Source organism: Emys orbicularis, chromosome 19 (assembly GCF_028017835.1).
Source record: "Emys orbicularis isolate rEmyOrb1 chromosome 19, rEmyOrb1.hap1, whole genome shotgun sequence".
Classification (NCBI taxonomy): Eukaryota; Metazoa; Chordata; order Testudines; family Emydidae; genus Emys; species Emys orbicularis.
In genome coordinates, this window is record NC_088701.1 from 24,387,061 (window position 1) to 24,402,877 (window position 15,817).

Sequence of the window (15,817 nt, forward strand, 5' to 3'; positions counted from 1 at the left end):
TCCCAAACCTCACCACATCCATCAGTGCTTCCATACAATTGTAATTGATATTAACTTCCCCCTCATCACTGCTTTAGCTACCTCCCAAGAGGGCTTTAGGTTTAAAAACTCCAGAAAATGTTAGCCTTGTTAAGCCCAAGCATTCATCCCAGGCCTGAGATGCTTCCTCAGACAACCACCAGCCTTCTATAACAACCTCTTGGGCAAGCAGCCGTTTAAGGTTGTCTATAGGCACTAGTTCTGAAGTAGAGAGAGAGCGTGCAACAATCCCAGCAGTAGATATTTCAGCTAGGATTGGATCAGACCCAAAGCTCTGGCTCAGATCACCACACCAGCCTTCAGTTGTCAGCTATCAGACCCTCCTAGGTTACTAGCAGCTTCATCCAAAGCCCATGGAAGCCAAATTTAAAAATTCCCATTGATTCTAATGGACTTTGCATCAGGGCCCAGATCAGAAGTCTTTGCACCCAGTCACTGTTCTCTGCCTAGAGATTACATGCAAGTATTTATATATTTCTATGCATTCTTTGTTTGGACAGAATTAGCTGGTTGCTTCCGATCCATCTTTATTGTATGATCTATGTGTTGCAGAATGCTCAGACCTAGAATACATGGCTAAATTAGTCTTTGGTGTGATGGTTCTTGAGACCACATTGTAATTCTGGAGTAATTCATTTCCACAATGAGATCAGAAGGAGCTGAAGTTTGTCGGCATCTTCAACCAAGTGGCCAACACTGTAAATGGCAGGAGTGACCAAGCACGGGGTTAAGGTCGCAGTCTCCCCTAAATGCCTGGTTTCAAATCCCATTCCTAGTATTATGACTGCGTTGACTGGGTGAAATCCTTATGGCCTGTGTTATGCATGATGTCAGACTAGATTATCATAATGGCCCCTTCATGGCCTTAAAAACTGAATAAATTGAACTAATTTTTAGAGCAATACAATACAGACTTCTGGACCTGCCCCCAAATTCAGCAATCAGCAAAAACTTGTGAAGCAAGATTAGATGTGGAGATTTTTATTTTTAAATTTCTGGGCAAAGTGAAGCTAGCTTGTAATGCAACCTCATTGGAGCTCACAGTAATTGGATGGGAGACTTCTATAGAAAATCAGAATGTGATGGGAAGTGTTGATGATTCGGTGGGAGTTCTTCCCATCTGCATCACTACTTAACTGATGACTGGGGCTGGTGCTACTGAAGGTGCTGCCTTTTGGATGAAGCGTAAAATTGAGGCCTCCCGCCTCTTTTGGTTGCTAAAGATCGCATGGCATTTTTATCCTCCAATGGCTGCTTGACAGCCCTCTTCGGTGAAATAGGATTGGTGAGTTTCATTGGTGAGCATCACAACTGGTATCCTTGCTGGATGTCTCAGCAGGGAGCCCAAAGATTACATGAGCTGTGAAGAATCGGTCCTCCAGGACAGGGATTATGCACATTGGTCCAAAACCTCATGGGGAAACTAGCACTGATCAGGCTGCTCCTGTTCTGTGGACACAGTGCTTCAGTTGCCAGGGCCAACTTGTTCCAGTCACCAGCTGGAAATTCACATGAAAAATGTAAGCATTAAAACCTCTCAGTCCAGAAATGCTTGTTCATCGCCTCTAGCAGGAAAAAGCCTCAAACTGCAGCTTGCTCCTCTGAGCTCCTGCTCCCTCTAAGCAATGAGGATATTTCCACCTCAACTTATAATCAACTTGCCTCAAATGTTTTCATACCATTAAACTCCAAGTGGGTTGGAGCTGAGTCATGCGATCCTCTCCTTCCTGCAGGACTTTTTTAGACCACATAGATTTACATGGCCCTTCTACAGATCTCAGTGTTAAATAATGCAACGAAGCTGAAAGATTTATGAAGCCATGTACGTTTGTGTCCACATACAGGGAGAGCAAGATGCAGTTGCTTCTGTGCATGGTACATTCCAGAGCAGAAAACGCTCTAGAGGGAAAATTTTCCAGTGACAAAAATGTTTCTTTGGCAATCTACAGTTTGTATCCATTTGTCTTCCTTTAGGATGTGCTGTGAAGACAATCTGCTCAATGGCCAGACTCTAGGATACAGTAGTTTACTGTATCTCAAAATTATGGACTAGTTATTGTGTGTGTTACTAATAGTGGCATCTAGGGGCCCCAGCTGAGAGTGGAGCCCCATTGGAGTAGGTGCTGTGTCTATGCAAAGTAAGAGGCAACCCCTGCCTTGGAGAGTCAATCTAAATGGCAATCTAAATGGACAAGACAAATGAAGACTGAAGAGGCTCATCTAGGAAATGAGGCACAAAGAGATTAAACAACTTGCCTAGGGTTACACAAGGAGTCTGTTGCAGAATGGGGAACTGAACGCAGATCTCCTGAATCTCAGCCCAGTGTCTTAACCGCAAACTTGCCCTTCCTGATCAACTGGCTGGAATCAGTGAGAGCTCTCAGCACTGTCCATCACCCCACATCTGTAACTTGCAACTACACTCCAGATGCAACTATGTTTTTGTGACCAATTCAGCACACTCATTTGACTCAGTTGCAACAAGCCTGGCTGAGCTGTGTCCACACAGCAGCCCTTTTCACCATTTTGTGCATCTCCACCATTCATGCCACCTGCTGTAACCATGGTTGATGTCACAGCATACCGGAAAAATCTGAACAGTTATCCCATAGTGTCTCAGTAGGCGAAGCCCATAAAACAGTACCAGTAGTACAACAGGGCAATCAATTCTGGGGTGTCTTGCACCACATAGAGCTAGGAGCCAGAATGGCCAACCTGGTTACCCAGACAAGTTTATGGCATCCTGTTTATATTGCAGAAAAAATTGCAGGATGAGAATCAGATGTTAAGGAGATTGGAGGGGGAACTCTCACCACACCCTTATCATAGATAATATTTGTCAAAAAACTTTTTTACTTTTCATCAAAAAGCAAACAAAAAAACTGAGATTTTTTTGTTTTGGCCATAAACATTTGTTAGCTGAAAACTGGAAAAGCTTTGTTTTTTCAGCAACCCCCTCAAAAAAAGTTTGATGAATTTAAAAAAAAAAAAAAATCATCAACATTTTTCATAGAGGGGACACCAAATAAACCCACCAAAACACTTTCCTGACCAGTTGCACTGGCTACAAACTTAGAAGTTTTGTACTGGGATGTTTTTATCTTGATCCAGAACTGAACCTGAATTTTTGTAGGTTTCTGAGAACTGGATTGATTTCCCAACCCTTCTCCATCTTGGAATTAGAAAAAAACAACATGAAGTTTACAAGAGAAAGTCATGTAAATTATGCATTTTCATGAATTATCAGATCCACTGACACTTAACATCCTCTCAAAGCCTTTTTACTATTTCAGTTATATAAGTGCCAGCATGTGACATGACAATGGAGTCTTATCCATGTTTGCAAAGCTCACTTTCTTTGATGTCTTTCTAAAAAGTGAGTTCACAAATAGGGAAACTGGGGAGGAAAACAAATGGTAAAAACATTGACCAAAACACATTTGAACCATCCATAATTTATCACACATGAAACAAAAATGTGAAGCGAGTTGAATTACATAATCAGGAACCAAGAATAAACTGGGATATTAAATCATGCAATATAACTGCAAGGCTCAGCAGAGCAGATTTAGTTTCTGATTTTCAAGCTTTGTGACATTCAAAAGGGTTTCTCCTTAGATTGATCCTTGCAATTATCAGATAAATTTTAAAGTTTAGCTCTACTTTGCACCTTGCCACAGTTCATGCCATGCCTCAGACCGTGAATGGACCATGCAACTAAAGAACAGTCTGAATCAGTGGTAATTCATCTGTAGAGAAATGCTAAAATGAAGGCATTTCATTAGCAAGGCTGTGTTATTTAGTACACACCAGTTACCTATCTGAATTAAGCACTTTAAGTAACTAAACAAAAATCTAGGCTTGAATATAAATATCAGACCAAAAATGCAAGAGAGAGGAGCCAGTGATCTTTTGGGAACCTGTGCCTGATTCTCATTTATTCTAAGGCCTCTTTACACTGTTCCATCAGTATAAAAGCATCTTACCCACGCTAAGCACCCCTTACATTGCCAGGCTGATGTAAAGTGGCCTTAGGGTAGCAGGCACATTAAATTGTAAATTAAAACAAATAAGGGAAGTTCTAGGTAGGAATACGTTTTTTTTTAAACAATGCCAAAGTTCTTGTCAATTTTCAAGTAGCTTTATTGCTACTCATTTTTCCAGACACAACTGGAAATTTTTACACCCTGTTCCCTTCAGCCCTCTAAGCTGTTGTCTGCTAATCTTCAGTGCCTCTAGGGTCCCATTCTCTATTGTCCTGACAGCATGCAGTCATTACACCTGCTGTGCACTAGTATAAAAAACTGCATGAGATGCCATGGAGAATTAGGCTCTTAAAAACATTAATAATTGTATCACTGAAAGATTTGGTCACCTGGGGGCTTGGAATATCATTCTGATTCCTCACTGTTGCTTTGCTTTACCAATTCATAGTTAAAAGAAATGGCCCTGTTCAGATACCAATGGGTTGCAAATGTCTTGGAAACTAAGTTTTCAAGGTGAGGCGGGCTTAGTTTCCATTTGCGATGGACTCAGCATGTGTTTCTTCACACAATTTGTCAAGTCAGATCATGTGACCCTTGTTCTATACAACAGGATGCAGAGCAAGTTCCATGCTTAATTCAACAACTATTAAAAGTTGCCTGTGAGATGTTCAGCTGTCTGCCTTCCCAGCCTAAAGCAGAACCACTGATGAGACACACTATCGATCTGTCGATACTAGGGATATTTTCAAACTGGTTAGAATAGTACCGTAGATCTGGTTTTAGGTGACCGGACGCATTTTTACTGAGCTGCTTTCAAGACTACTCCATTTCATTAAAAAAGGGACCTGCCTTCCTTAAGTCAGCTCTGCACTATGGCTCACACGGTTTTAAAACTGATTCCGCTAAATTGGTTTTTAAATTTCCCCACTATAGATAGGCCCCAGGAGACAACTTGCAGCACCACTACTTTATTCTTTCAGAATTTAAGAGATGCAGCTTCCACTGTCACTTGCCCCTCAGTCTGTGTGCGCACACGTACCTGCATGTCAGTGAAAGGTGGCAGATTGACAGCCCTGCAGAAGAGTCCTTTGTCTAGTCGCAGGACAATATATGCACACCATGCAAGGCATCTAGCCTGCATGTCTGGAGAAATCACCTCTAGATGTGAAGGATTAAGCTCACTCCCCTGGGACTATTTGGTGTTTGGCCTCTTTGCTGAGGTTTCCAATGCCTGGGGCCACTTCGCACCTGCTGTGTCATTTGCATGTATGATGCACAGTCTTCCCCAGCAGGAACTGCACTAACACCAACATACTCATTTAGCATAGGTCACCAAACCATCTTATGATTAGGGTGACCAGATGTCCCATTTTTAAAGGGACAGTCCCCTTTTTTGGGACTTTTTCTTATATAGGCACCTATTACACCCCATCCCCTGTCCCGTTTTTTCACAGTTGCTCTCTGGTAATCCTACTTATGATAGTCATATTTGGGAACTACTGCTAGCATAGACTTAGGGTGACCAGACAGCAAGTGTGAAAAATCGGGACAGAGGGTGAGGGGTAATAGGAGCATATATAAGGAAAAGTCCCAAGTATCAGCACTTTTCCTATAAAAATCGGGACATCTGGTCACCCTACATAGACTAGAACTGAGCTGGTGAAGTAGAGGTGAATGTCTCTATATCCCATTACTGACCCACCAAGCCATGCAAACTCTCCACCCTACATGAAATTTTATCCAGCAGCGTGTCTCCAGTCCTGCATACTTTTCATCTAAACACCCACTGCTCATTTGAAGAGGCCAATTCTAATTATTTACAAAAGGTTTATTTAACATCTGTCATAATGATAAAATGGTTTTCTCTTTAGGTCATTGTGACATTAGAATTCCCATCCCACTGCATGCACTGAAGAAACAAGAGAAAACATTTAGATTTTAACATATTCAAATATATTACCTTGAGAAAAGTACACTTCTACCCTGTGTGTATAGTAAGCCATCAAGTAATACACTAGCTCTCTGCCCCACAACTAGTGCTTCCAAACTTACCCTAATGACAACCAACCAGTAGGTTAATTACCTAAATTCACAATTCTTGCTAGTGATGGGACCAGAAGGCAGGGGTTTTGTTTTGCAAAGCCTCTACTGGGCCCAAGCACTGCACAATCAGGGGAGATTCTGATCTAGGTTCTAATGTAAGTCAGTGACCAACAGGGCCGGCTCTAGGTTTTTTGCCGCCCCAAGCAAAAAAAATTTTTGGCTGCCCCCCGTCCCAGCCCTGGGCTCCTCGCCGCACCCCCCTGCCTCCCCAGCCCTGGGCTCTCCCCCACCACCCGCACCCCCCTGCCGCCCCAGCCCTGGGCTTTCCCCCCCCCACACACACACACCCTGCCGCCCCAGCTCTGGGTTCCCCCTACCCCCCCACCATTGCCCCACACACACACCTCCTGCCGCCCCAGCCCTGGCCTCACCCCCCCCCCCCACCTGCACCCTCCTTCCGCTGCAGCCCTGGGTCACTGGTAACTCGCTCCCAGGGCAGGTCATTCAGCAGGAATTTTAGGTGTGCACAGAACACAGACAGGATTGGTTCCCATGTGGTTACAGAACTGCAGTAAAGTGGAACAATTTTCAGCTTGTGTGATTGGAGGATATCTGGATGCATATTATAAGACTGTCCTACATAAATGAGGAAAAGTTGAGGTGCCTTTATTATTCTTTTGTTCCACTCTTTCTTTCTATGGGGAATTTGCCAATGCAATATCACTGTCTTCCTTTTAAACAAACAAACAAACAAAAGGCAATGGCTGTTGAAAATAGCAATTCCAGTCCTAATAACCACTGGGAAGCATTTCTTGCTCAATTTTATCCTACTTTTTCTACAGCAAGTTACAGTGGATCAGTATATTTGATTTGGGAGAAATGAAGTAACAGGTGCCCAAACTGAGCTTGAGCACTCCTGAATTTTGAGGTGTTCAAATCTGGAAGGCAGGTGCTGGGGGGGGGGGGGGGGGGGGGGGGAAGGCTGTGGCTCCGAAGGGGAGCACGGCAGCATGTATGCAGCAGCGTGTCTGGCGCTGCGCGAAGCCAGACACGCTGGTCTGAGTGACACGGGAAGGGGGCTGGGGGGTTGGAGAAGGGGTAGGGAGTTCCGGGGGGGCAGTCAAGGGACAGGAAGCAGGGGGGGGTTGGATGGGGTGGAGGTTCAGGGGGGCAGCCAGGGGCAGGGAGAAGGGGGGGTTAGATGGGTCAGGGGTTTCGGGGGGCAGTCAGGGGACAGGCAGCAGTTGGATAGGCATGGGAGTCCCAGGGGTTTGTCAGGGGACAGGTAGGGGGCGGGGTCCTAGGGGGAAAGTTGGGGGGGTCTCAGGAGGGGGCAGTTGGGGACAAGAACCAGTGGGACTTAGATAGGGGTTGGGGTCCTGGGGGGCAGCTGGGGCAGGGGTCCCGGGAGGGGGTGCTCAGGGGACAGGGAGCAGGGGGGTTGGATGGGTTGGGGTTTCTGTGGGGGGCAGTCGGAGGGAGTGGATGGGGGCAAGGTGGGGCTACCCTCCCTCCCCGTGGAGTGTCCTATTTTTTGAATGTTAAAATATGGTATCCCTACTCACAGTGCAGCTCTCCATTCACAGCAGGCTGCAGCATGAGGTCTCAGCTTCCTCACTCCCTCCCCCTCTTTCCTGTTGGTAGTGGCCAAGGGAATGCTGGGAAATGTAGTTCTTTCCCTGCTCCAGGGCTGGCTCTATAGGCAGGGAGCTAACCCCTGAACTACAGCTCCCAGGGCCCCCTGTTGGTTCTCAGCTCCCATGCTGGATCCCTGCCACCCCTGCAAATGGGCTGCCCCAAGCACCTGCTAGCTTTGCTGGTGCCTAGAGCCGCCCCTGGTGACCAAAGCTCTGCCCATTTCCAATTCTAGCCTTAGAATTCAATGCATTCAGTACTGTAACAAGGCAGCACAGCCACTAACACTTTCCTGCAAACTGGCTATTCTGAACTTAACAATGGGGGGTGGGATCAAGATCCTCCCTGCTCCAAAAGCACACAGGAGCTAGAGAGGAATGTCTGTTAGCAGTTAGGAGCATGGGGCCTAGGATATGCAGCTGAACAGTTCCACATCTTTTCCTACGAGGTCAATGGCATGTTTACACACACTAACTAGGCAGTTGATTACTCTGTTTCACTCTGCTATACTGATGAATGTGAAGCACATCCTAAAGCAGTTTCAGCATACTTTTTCTTTAACCAAGGCAGTTTAAGAACTGCAGTGCACTGATAGCATCACAACTGCTCTCCAAGCAGTGCATCATCATCAGCAATAATCGGATAGTTCTTCCTCCTTAGGTGTGTAACTTAAGCTGTGCTGCCAACCATCCGACAAGGCTAAGTAAGAGCATTCTAATTAAGGAGCAATTCTCTATCATTCAGTGCAAGAAAAGCAGGTGGTATTTAAGAGCATCATGCAGCAGGTAGGGTTTATAAATATGGTAGGCTTGGCAGTCTGGAGGGAGGGAAAAGGCATCTGCTTCTGAGAACACTAGTTTGTTTTTTGCAAACATACATGCAATAGCACACTGAGAAAATAGCAGGATGTTGCTGGACATTGTTTACTTAACAAGTAAAGATGGCGCTATCGCCCATTCCAGAATAGAGCTACGTTTTGGAGAGCTGGAGAAAGAGGTAGGCTGGGCTTGACATCACTAAAAACACACAACCTGAGGTAACAATTTTACATCACTTCTCCCCCGAACCCTGGAATAGACCAACTCATGCTCCAAGGCAATCTGTATTTTCAGTGCACTTAAAGCCTTCAGAAATATTCCCTCAGTACATTGTCAGAAAAAATAATATAAAAAACACTCCGCACTTTCCATCCCCAAAGCACTATACAAACTATCAACTTGCTAAACCTAATATCCGGGAGGCAAGTAACCAAATCTCACTCCCATTTGCCAGATCAGAAGACAAAACAAAGGAGGTTTAAGATCAAAACTCTCCCAAGTGGCTTCTGATTTTGGGTGCCCAACTTCAGATGTGCTGAGCGCCCAAAACTCTAACAAGAAGTCCCTAGGAGATGTAGTTGCTCAGCACCTCTGAAAATCGTGCTCTACTTAGGTGTCTAACATTGGGTGTCCAAAAATTCACACACTCAAAAATAGAGGCCACACATATGAGCAGCATGGTGAGCAAAACCCAAGAACTTCCGGTGCCTCATCACATGCTTCGCCCACTAAGCCAGGAAGCCACAGTGAAGGAAGCTCCATTACTTGGCACTTTAAAAACCAGACTGGACAACGTGCTAGACGTAGTATTGCTGCAGGGCGTAGTGGATGGGCTAGGTGATCGAATAGGCCTAATTTTTATGATTGGATAAAAGCTAAAGCACTGTATGCCCTGAACAGTAGGGATCATAACCCCCCTAGAATGACAGGTTCTTTATTTAAAAAAATCCCCATTAGTGTAACTCCAAAAGTTCCTGAAGTGAACTGGATGACTCCTGGAGCAAGGCACTACTCAGCCTGAGTAAGAGTGGCAGTAGCTGGCCCTTTATTTGTTTTGAATTATACCCCTCAGGGTTTTCACAGAGGATAGATGTTGATAGACATGCACCTAAGAGGATGGTATAGAATTATCAGTATTCATCCAATGGTCTTGCATTATTTTTGTAAATCACTGTCGATTCATACAGACTGCAAAGCCCATCAAAAATGTCCCAGTGCCATTTTTGAAAGGTAAGTGGTGGGAGAAGTGGGGAGGAAAGAGAGAGACATACACAAGATAAGCATTAATGCTTAAAAGATTTCTCACCTGGAATAACAGAGATAGTTTTCAAAGCTCGGAGAACTCTGAAAGTTCTCAATGCTGAGACATTCCCAAGGTCCACAAACTCTGTGACATATCTGTAATGAGGGAGGTCACACACAAAAAACACAATGACAAAACACACACCAAAAAAACAACTACAAACAAAGCAATACATCACTCACAGGGGCCTGTACCCAACAGCTAACACCAACCGGAGGCCGCCTTACCTGGAATTACAGAAATAGTTTTCAAAGCTCTCAGAACCCTGAAAGTGCGCAGAGCTGAAACATTGCCTAGGTTTACAAACTCTGTTATATACCTGCAGAATTAAACCAGAGTTAATGGCACCATTGGGGTCACCTTCCTTTTAATATAATCGTTTGTAGGAAACAGACTGTAATTTAAAATGCTTTAGAACTGGCATTGAGAGAGACAGAGAAAGATACAAAGCCAAAACCAGTTTAAAAATGTCTCAAGAACATAGGCCAATTAGCCCAGCTGCATGTTTTGTTCTTTGAGCTTTCCCCAATTTGGAGTCTAATGTTTGAATACTGTATGGACCTGTGTAAAGCAATTTTAAAAAGTTACTTGGCAAAAGAAACCAGCTCTGTTTGGAGAGACTGTTTCCTCAATTCAATGGGGCGTGTTGTCAATCAGAGCTATTTCACTTCCCTCCGTTTTTAATAGTCATCAACATTTGCAGTTATGCAGCATCTAAGTGCCTCACAGACAATCATTCAGTAAACTTCGCCACCTCTCTGTGAGGCACAGTTAAGTATTATCACCATTTTACAGATGGCCAGACTTGGGGCACAGAGAGGTTAAATGAATCAGTATCAAAGCCAGGAATAGAACCCAAGAGTCTTGGCTCCCAGGACCCCTATTGTAACCACTAAACAAACTGCCTCTGAAAATAATTCTGCTGTTTTGGGAAAGTCTGGCATTTCGTAGCTTTCCAGGCACTACGGGTCAAACTCACTGGTGTGCAGAAGAACTAGCTAGACATCACCTAAGCCTCGTGAGTGGGATTTAAATGATCTATAAGCCTTGGTGAATTTGGGACAAATCCTCCTGATATGACAGCAGTACAACCCCACTGATGGTAAGGTGATTGTATGGCTATAACGTGAGTGAGCCCACAATGCTTGGTACTGATGCTTTTGAGAGCCTGACAGTCTTTTCAATGTTGACATTGCCTTGCTTATTAACTTACCATCCAGCTGCACAATAAATGATATTGGATGAGATTTTCAAAAGGAGTTAGAGGAGTTAGGTTCCCAATTTACAATAAATGGCACCTAACTCCTTTAGGCGCCTATGAAAATCTCAGGCGTTGACTAGTTGAATTTTAGGCCTCATTTGCATTTCTTGAACAATGCATCTTTTAGTCAACAATACATAGAAAGGACAACTAGTGAAAGTGCTGGCACCCAAAAAACCCAATGCCCCAAGCCTCTGCACTCGGCCAACATTGGGGCCTGATATTTCAGAAAAGCAGAGCACCCACAACTCCAGCGAAATGCAAGTCCCCTGGACCCTTGAAAATCAGACCCCCACGCCTTCATCAATTATCTCTCCGATTTCAGTAGCCAGTGTTGGCCCTGGACAGGTGTAAAATGTGTCAAAGCAAATATGGAAGGACAAAAATTATTCCTCTCTCAGGCGTTGGTCAGATTGTCAATGACATATTTCCACTGACGATAGCTGGGGTTGTAAGAGTGCGTTAGAACAGGCCAAGAGGTGAAACACATTTTTATAAGATACAGCGTGCCAAATGTTTAGAATTCATCTCTAATTAGGAAAATGAATGTAGTGGTCTACCTGCTGTAAGACACCTGGGCACTTCACTGCTTATTAGACTTGGAAGATAAGTTGATTCAGCAAAAGGGAAAGAATGAGCTAGACAAAATCAAATACTGTATGGTCAACTTCCTTTTTTGGGATTCTGAATTTTTAGCCGCAAAAGGTTAATATCTATCTATTAACCCACAAGTATCCAAAATGCTGCCCAAGAAATCCCAACATGCAAACCAAAGCCATGGAGGGAGTCAGTGGTGGAGCAGGGATTTAGAAATTCCTAGTTCCCATCCCCTTGCTCAGCTCACCAGAACATGCCAACTCTCTGGCGTAGGGGTAAAGCTAGAATGCTGGGCACTAATTACAAAACCCTACCTCATCATAGGTAAGTGGCCCCCAAACTGTGGGGTGCGCCCCCTCAGGGGGCGTGCAGAGGAACTTTGGGTGGGCGCAGAGTGGGTCCCCGGGCCAGGGGAGGGAGGCGGGGAGGGAGCGTCACCCAGCCTTGCTCTGCCCCTAGCTGCAGCTCTGCTCCACTCCACCCCAGCTCTGCCCTCATTCCTTCTCCACCCTCAGGCCAACTCCACTCCTAGCCCCAGCTCCTCCCCCATCCCCAGTTCTGCCCCCAGCTCTGCCTTCAGCCCAAGCATTTCTGCTGTGGAAGCCTTGGCTGTGCAGAAATGGAGTGCGGGAACGAACAGATTCCATTACTGGTGGGGGGGGGGGGAGGGGGGCGCGCAAAAGGAAAAGTTTGGGCACCGCTGCCATAGGTGCATATTCAGAAAGCTGTGATTTGCCCCAAACATGTCCAAGTCAAAGCCATTGTAAGCAGATGCAGCTCCACTAATTTTAGTGGAGTTGCATTTAGCTCTCTCTTTATCTCAGGACTTCACTGAAAATAAAAGCCAGAGTCTAAACTTTGATCTTTTTGGTGACCACTTTAAGATTTCCTTGGCTTTTCCTTTTTTCCTATGCACCTGTCTCACACGAAGATTCAACCCCCTTCCACATTTCATGTACACACGTAGAATTGGTAACAGGAATAACCTGAAAATGCAACTTACGCCATCATGATGACACTGAAATCTAGCCAGTTCCATGGATCGCGAAGGAAAGTAAAACCATCTATGCAGAAACCTCTTGCAATTATTTTCACAAGTGATTCAAATGTATAAATACCAGTGAATGAGTACCTATTAAAAGGGAAGTCAAAAACAGAACTCTGCTAAGAACAATGTGGTAAAAATATAATTTCAGTTATGAAAAAATCTTTTCAAATATATTAACTTAACAAATCAAGGGGTTATAAAACCCCTATCCTACTCCCACTGACTTAAATGGGAGCAAGAGCAGGCTTATTGAATAAATGAAACAAAATTCTGCAAGAATTTAAGAAAAAAAATTTGAAGTATTTAAAAAGAGAAAGATACAAAAAAATGCTACTTACTCCACATTCTTCGACCATTCAGGTGGGTTACTAAAAGTCATGAATACACAGTTGGTCAAAATAGTGGCCATAATGATCATGCTAAATAATGTAGGGTGAAGTCAAGGAACAAAGGGACATGCTAAATTGGCTATTTACATCTTTGTAAAATTCACTGCAATATAGAGGCAATTCTAATTAGAATAATTTCCAGCCAATGATCTATTCACTATCAGCTAGATAGGACAAGAGCCAAGACAACATCCAGCAGTCACAGGAGATGGAGAAGAGAGACATTTTTGCATATAATTTTTTTCCATTTAACTATCTCATTGGTTTCCCCACAATTCTCTGATCTCTTGGACACTATGGGGCTGATTCTCCATTGCATTCTGATTTGGTAGCAGTTTATGTCCACTTTACACTTGTGCAAACAACTGCACGAGGGACAGAGCAACAGTGAACTGAGAGATATCACTCTCCAAAGGGCACTGCACACACACATGGGGAGCACAGCATTTCACATTAGTTAATATTTACGGCAAGTTAGCACAGTTCTGTCCTGCCTCCAGGCACTGAACAGAGGAAGGTGCACACATGCTTCATGTTCATGTTCTACAACCAAACAAGGAAAACAAAAATACTGTCTTGTCTCTTTAACATCAGACATTTTACTGCTTAGAACTAATCATGAAGGCTGTAAAATTGTAATGTACATTGAAAAAAAAAAAATCAGGTGTATGAATAGACTCAGACTAAGGTCAGCGGAGACCATCATGATCATCTAGTTCAGGGGTGGCCAACCTGTGGCTCCGGAGCCACATGCGGCTCCTCAGAAGTTAATATGCAGCTCCTTGTATAGGCACCAACTCCGGGCCTGGAACTACAGGCGCCAACTTTCCAGTGTGCCGGGGGGTGCTCACTGCTCAACCCCTGGCTCTGCCACCACTCCACCCCTTCCCGCTCCCTCCCCGACCCAGCCGTGCCCTCGCTCGTCCCCCCCGAGCCTACTGCTTGCTACGAAACAGCTGATCAGGAGGTGCAGTGGGGGAGGGGAGGCGCTGATCGGCGGGGCTGGGAGTCTCTGGAACTGGAAGGGGGGTGCTGCTGATGTATTTCTGTGACTCTTTGGCAATGTACATTGGTAAATTCTGGCTCCTTCTCAGGCTCAGGTTGGCCACCACTGATCTAGTTGGACCTCCTGCACATTGCAGGCCAGAGAAACTCACCCACACGCTCCTGTAAATAAAACAGAGTCCCTACCTCGTACTTCATAACAATTTACATTCATCCTTTAAGTGAAACATCCCCCCAGACAATTTCATCTACATCCAGGAATAGCAACACAATCTGCTGGTAAATGAAATGAGTGAGCAGCATCGTATTACATCACTTGTTAGTCAGAAACCTGGCTAGGATTTCAGTTTGGGGTTTTTTCCAACTGCATGAAACATGGGGTGCATTTGATATGATATGCATAACTGCAAAGTGAATCCTACTGGACAGGTAGAGTCTAGCATCTTAGGAGACAAAGTTTCATTCCCCCCCCTGATTTTGTGCATTCAGCTGAAGGCGGCAGGTACGCCCACCTTGCACCAGCTGCTGCCATCAAGTGACCAACTGTCCAATCCGTTGGCATGAGTCCCCTGATACGATTGCTCACTCTGGCAGGGGCGATCACTTGCATGAGCAAAAAGTGAACAAGTCTCAAATGTGTTACTCAAAAAATGAAAGGTGTTTTTTTCATAGGCAGCACATGGTTTTCATAATGTTTTTCTCCTACAAGAAATGGGGGGAAAAATCCCTATGGCTCTTAAACTAAAAGACCATGAGATTGCCCCTTTCGAACTCCATCTTGTATAATCTGGTTCAGACAACTTGCCACCCACTCTTTTAACATCCACTGAAATGACCCATTGCCAAAGTAACATGAACTCCTTATACACGCAGGCTGGGATTTTCAGAAATGGTCAGCATTAACTTAATTCTGCTTCCACTGAAGTCAACAGTAAAACTCCCATTGTCTTCAAAGGGGACAGAGTTATGTCTTGATTTCAAATGCGGCTGCATTTTTGAGAATCCTACCCTGTAACAATTTTACCAGGACCCTTCTAGGATTTACAGGCTACTGGACATAATCTAAAAATAAGCACAAGAATTCCATTTGCAATGTCAATATGTCAAGGCCTTGTATTTTCTAAAGATTCCTTCGTACATAATTTCTTCTTAAAAGTAAAGGATTACCTGGTGCTGGAGGCATGTGTTATATTCAAGGGAACTGAAATAAGGATGAAGCATAATTGTAATGATAAGCTATGATTACAGCTGCATCAAATTGAAACATAACTTTTCTCTCTCTATGTTTCCAAACTGCCAGTCCTAGATAGATACATACATACACACACACACACACACAAATATTTTAGACACAAACTTAAATTTGATAATTTCTTTTGTAAATATGGTTTTGTTATTTATAACGTCACAGGATTTTTGTTTGATTCCTCCCAAATGGGAATATACTTTTATATTTTTATGTAAATGCATTTTGTATATTTTTAAAATGCAGATACCATCAAAAGTAAATGTGTAAGTAAACAGACACCTTCTTACTAATAGTCTGATCCTTTTTTGTATTCAGGATCATATATGGAGGGTCTGAAGACAAAAAGAAGTATGTATTACTCTTCACTGTTAAGAGTGATTCAGGAGCAACAGCCGCAGCAGACAGAGACAGATTCTATTTTGACTCAGGCATCAACAGAATTGT

General features: G+C 44.1%; 1 protein-coding gene across 6 annotated transcripts in view; it reads right to left on the reverse strand.

Moving 5' to 3' along the window:
• The window catches only part of SCN8A (sodium voltage-gated channel alpha subunit 8), a 94,528-nt gene that overhangs the window by 59,075 nt on the left and 19,636 nt on the right, over positions 1–15,817 (reverse strand). For 3 of the 6 annotated variants that reach the window (XM_065419193.1, XM_065419188.1, XM_065419190.1), the window contains exons 3-5: positions 13,069–13,158; positions 12,686–12,814; positions 9,828–9,919 (exon numbers count right to left, since the gene is read on the reverse strand). In XM_065419193.1, coding sequence (XP_065275265.1) covers positions 9,828–9,919; positions 12,686–12,814; positions 13,069–13,158 — 311 coding nt within the window. Of the gene's footprint in view, positions 1–9,827; positions 9,920–10,051; positions 10,144–12,685; positions 12,815–13,068; positions 13,159–15,817 lie in introns of all 6 variants that reach the window. The other 3 variants (XM_065419194.1, XM_065419189.1, XM_065419192.1) reach the window with 2 other exon arrangements.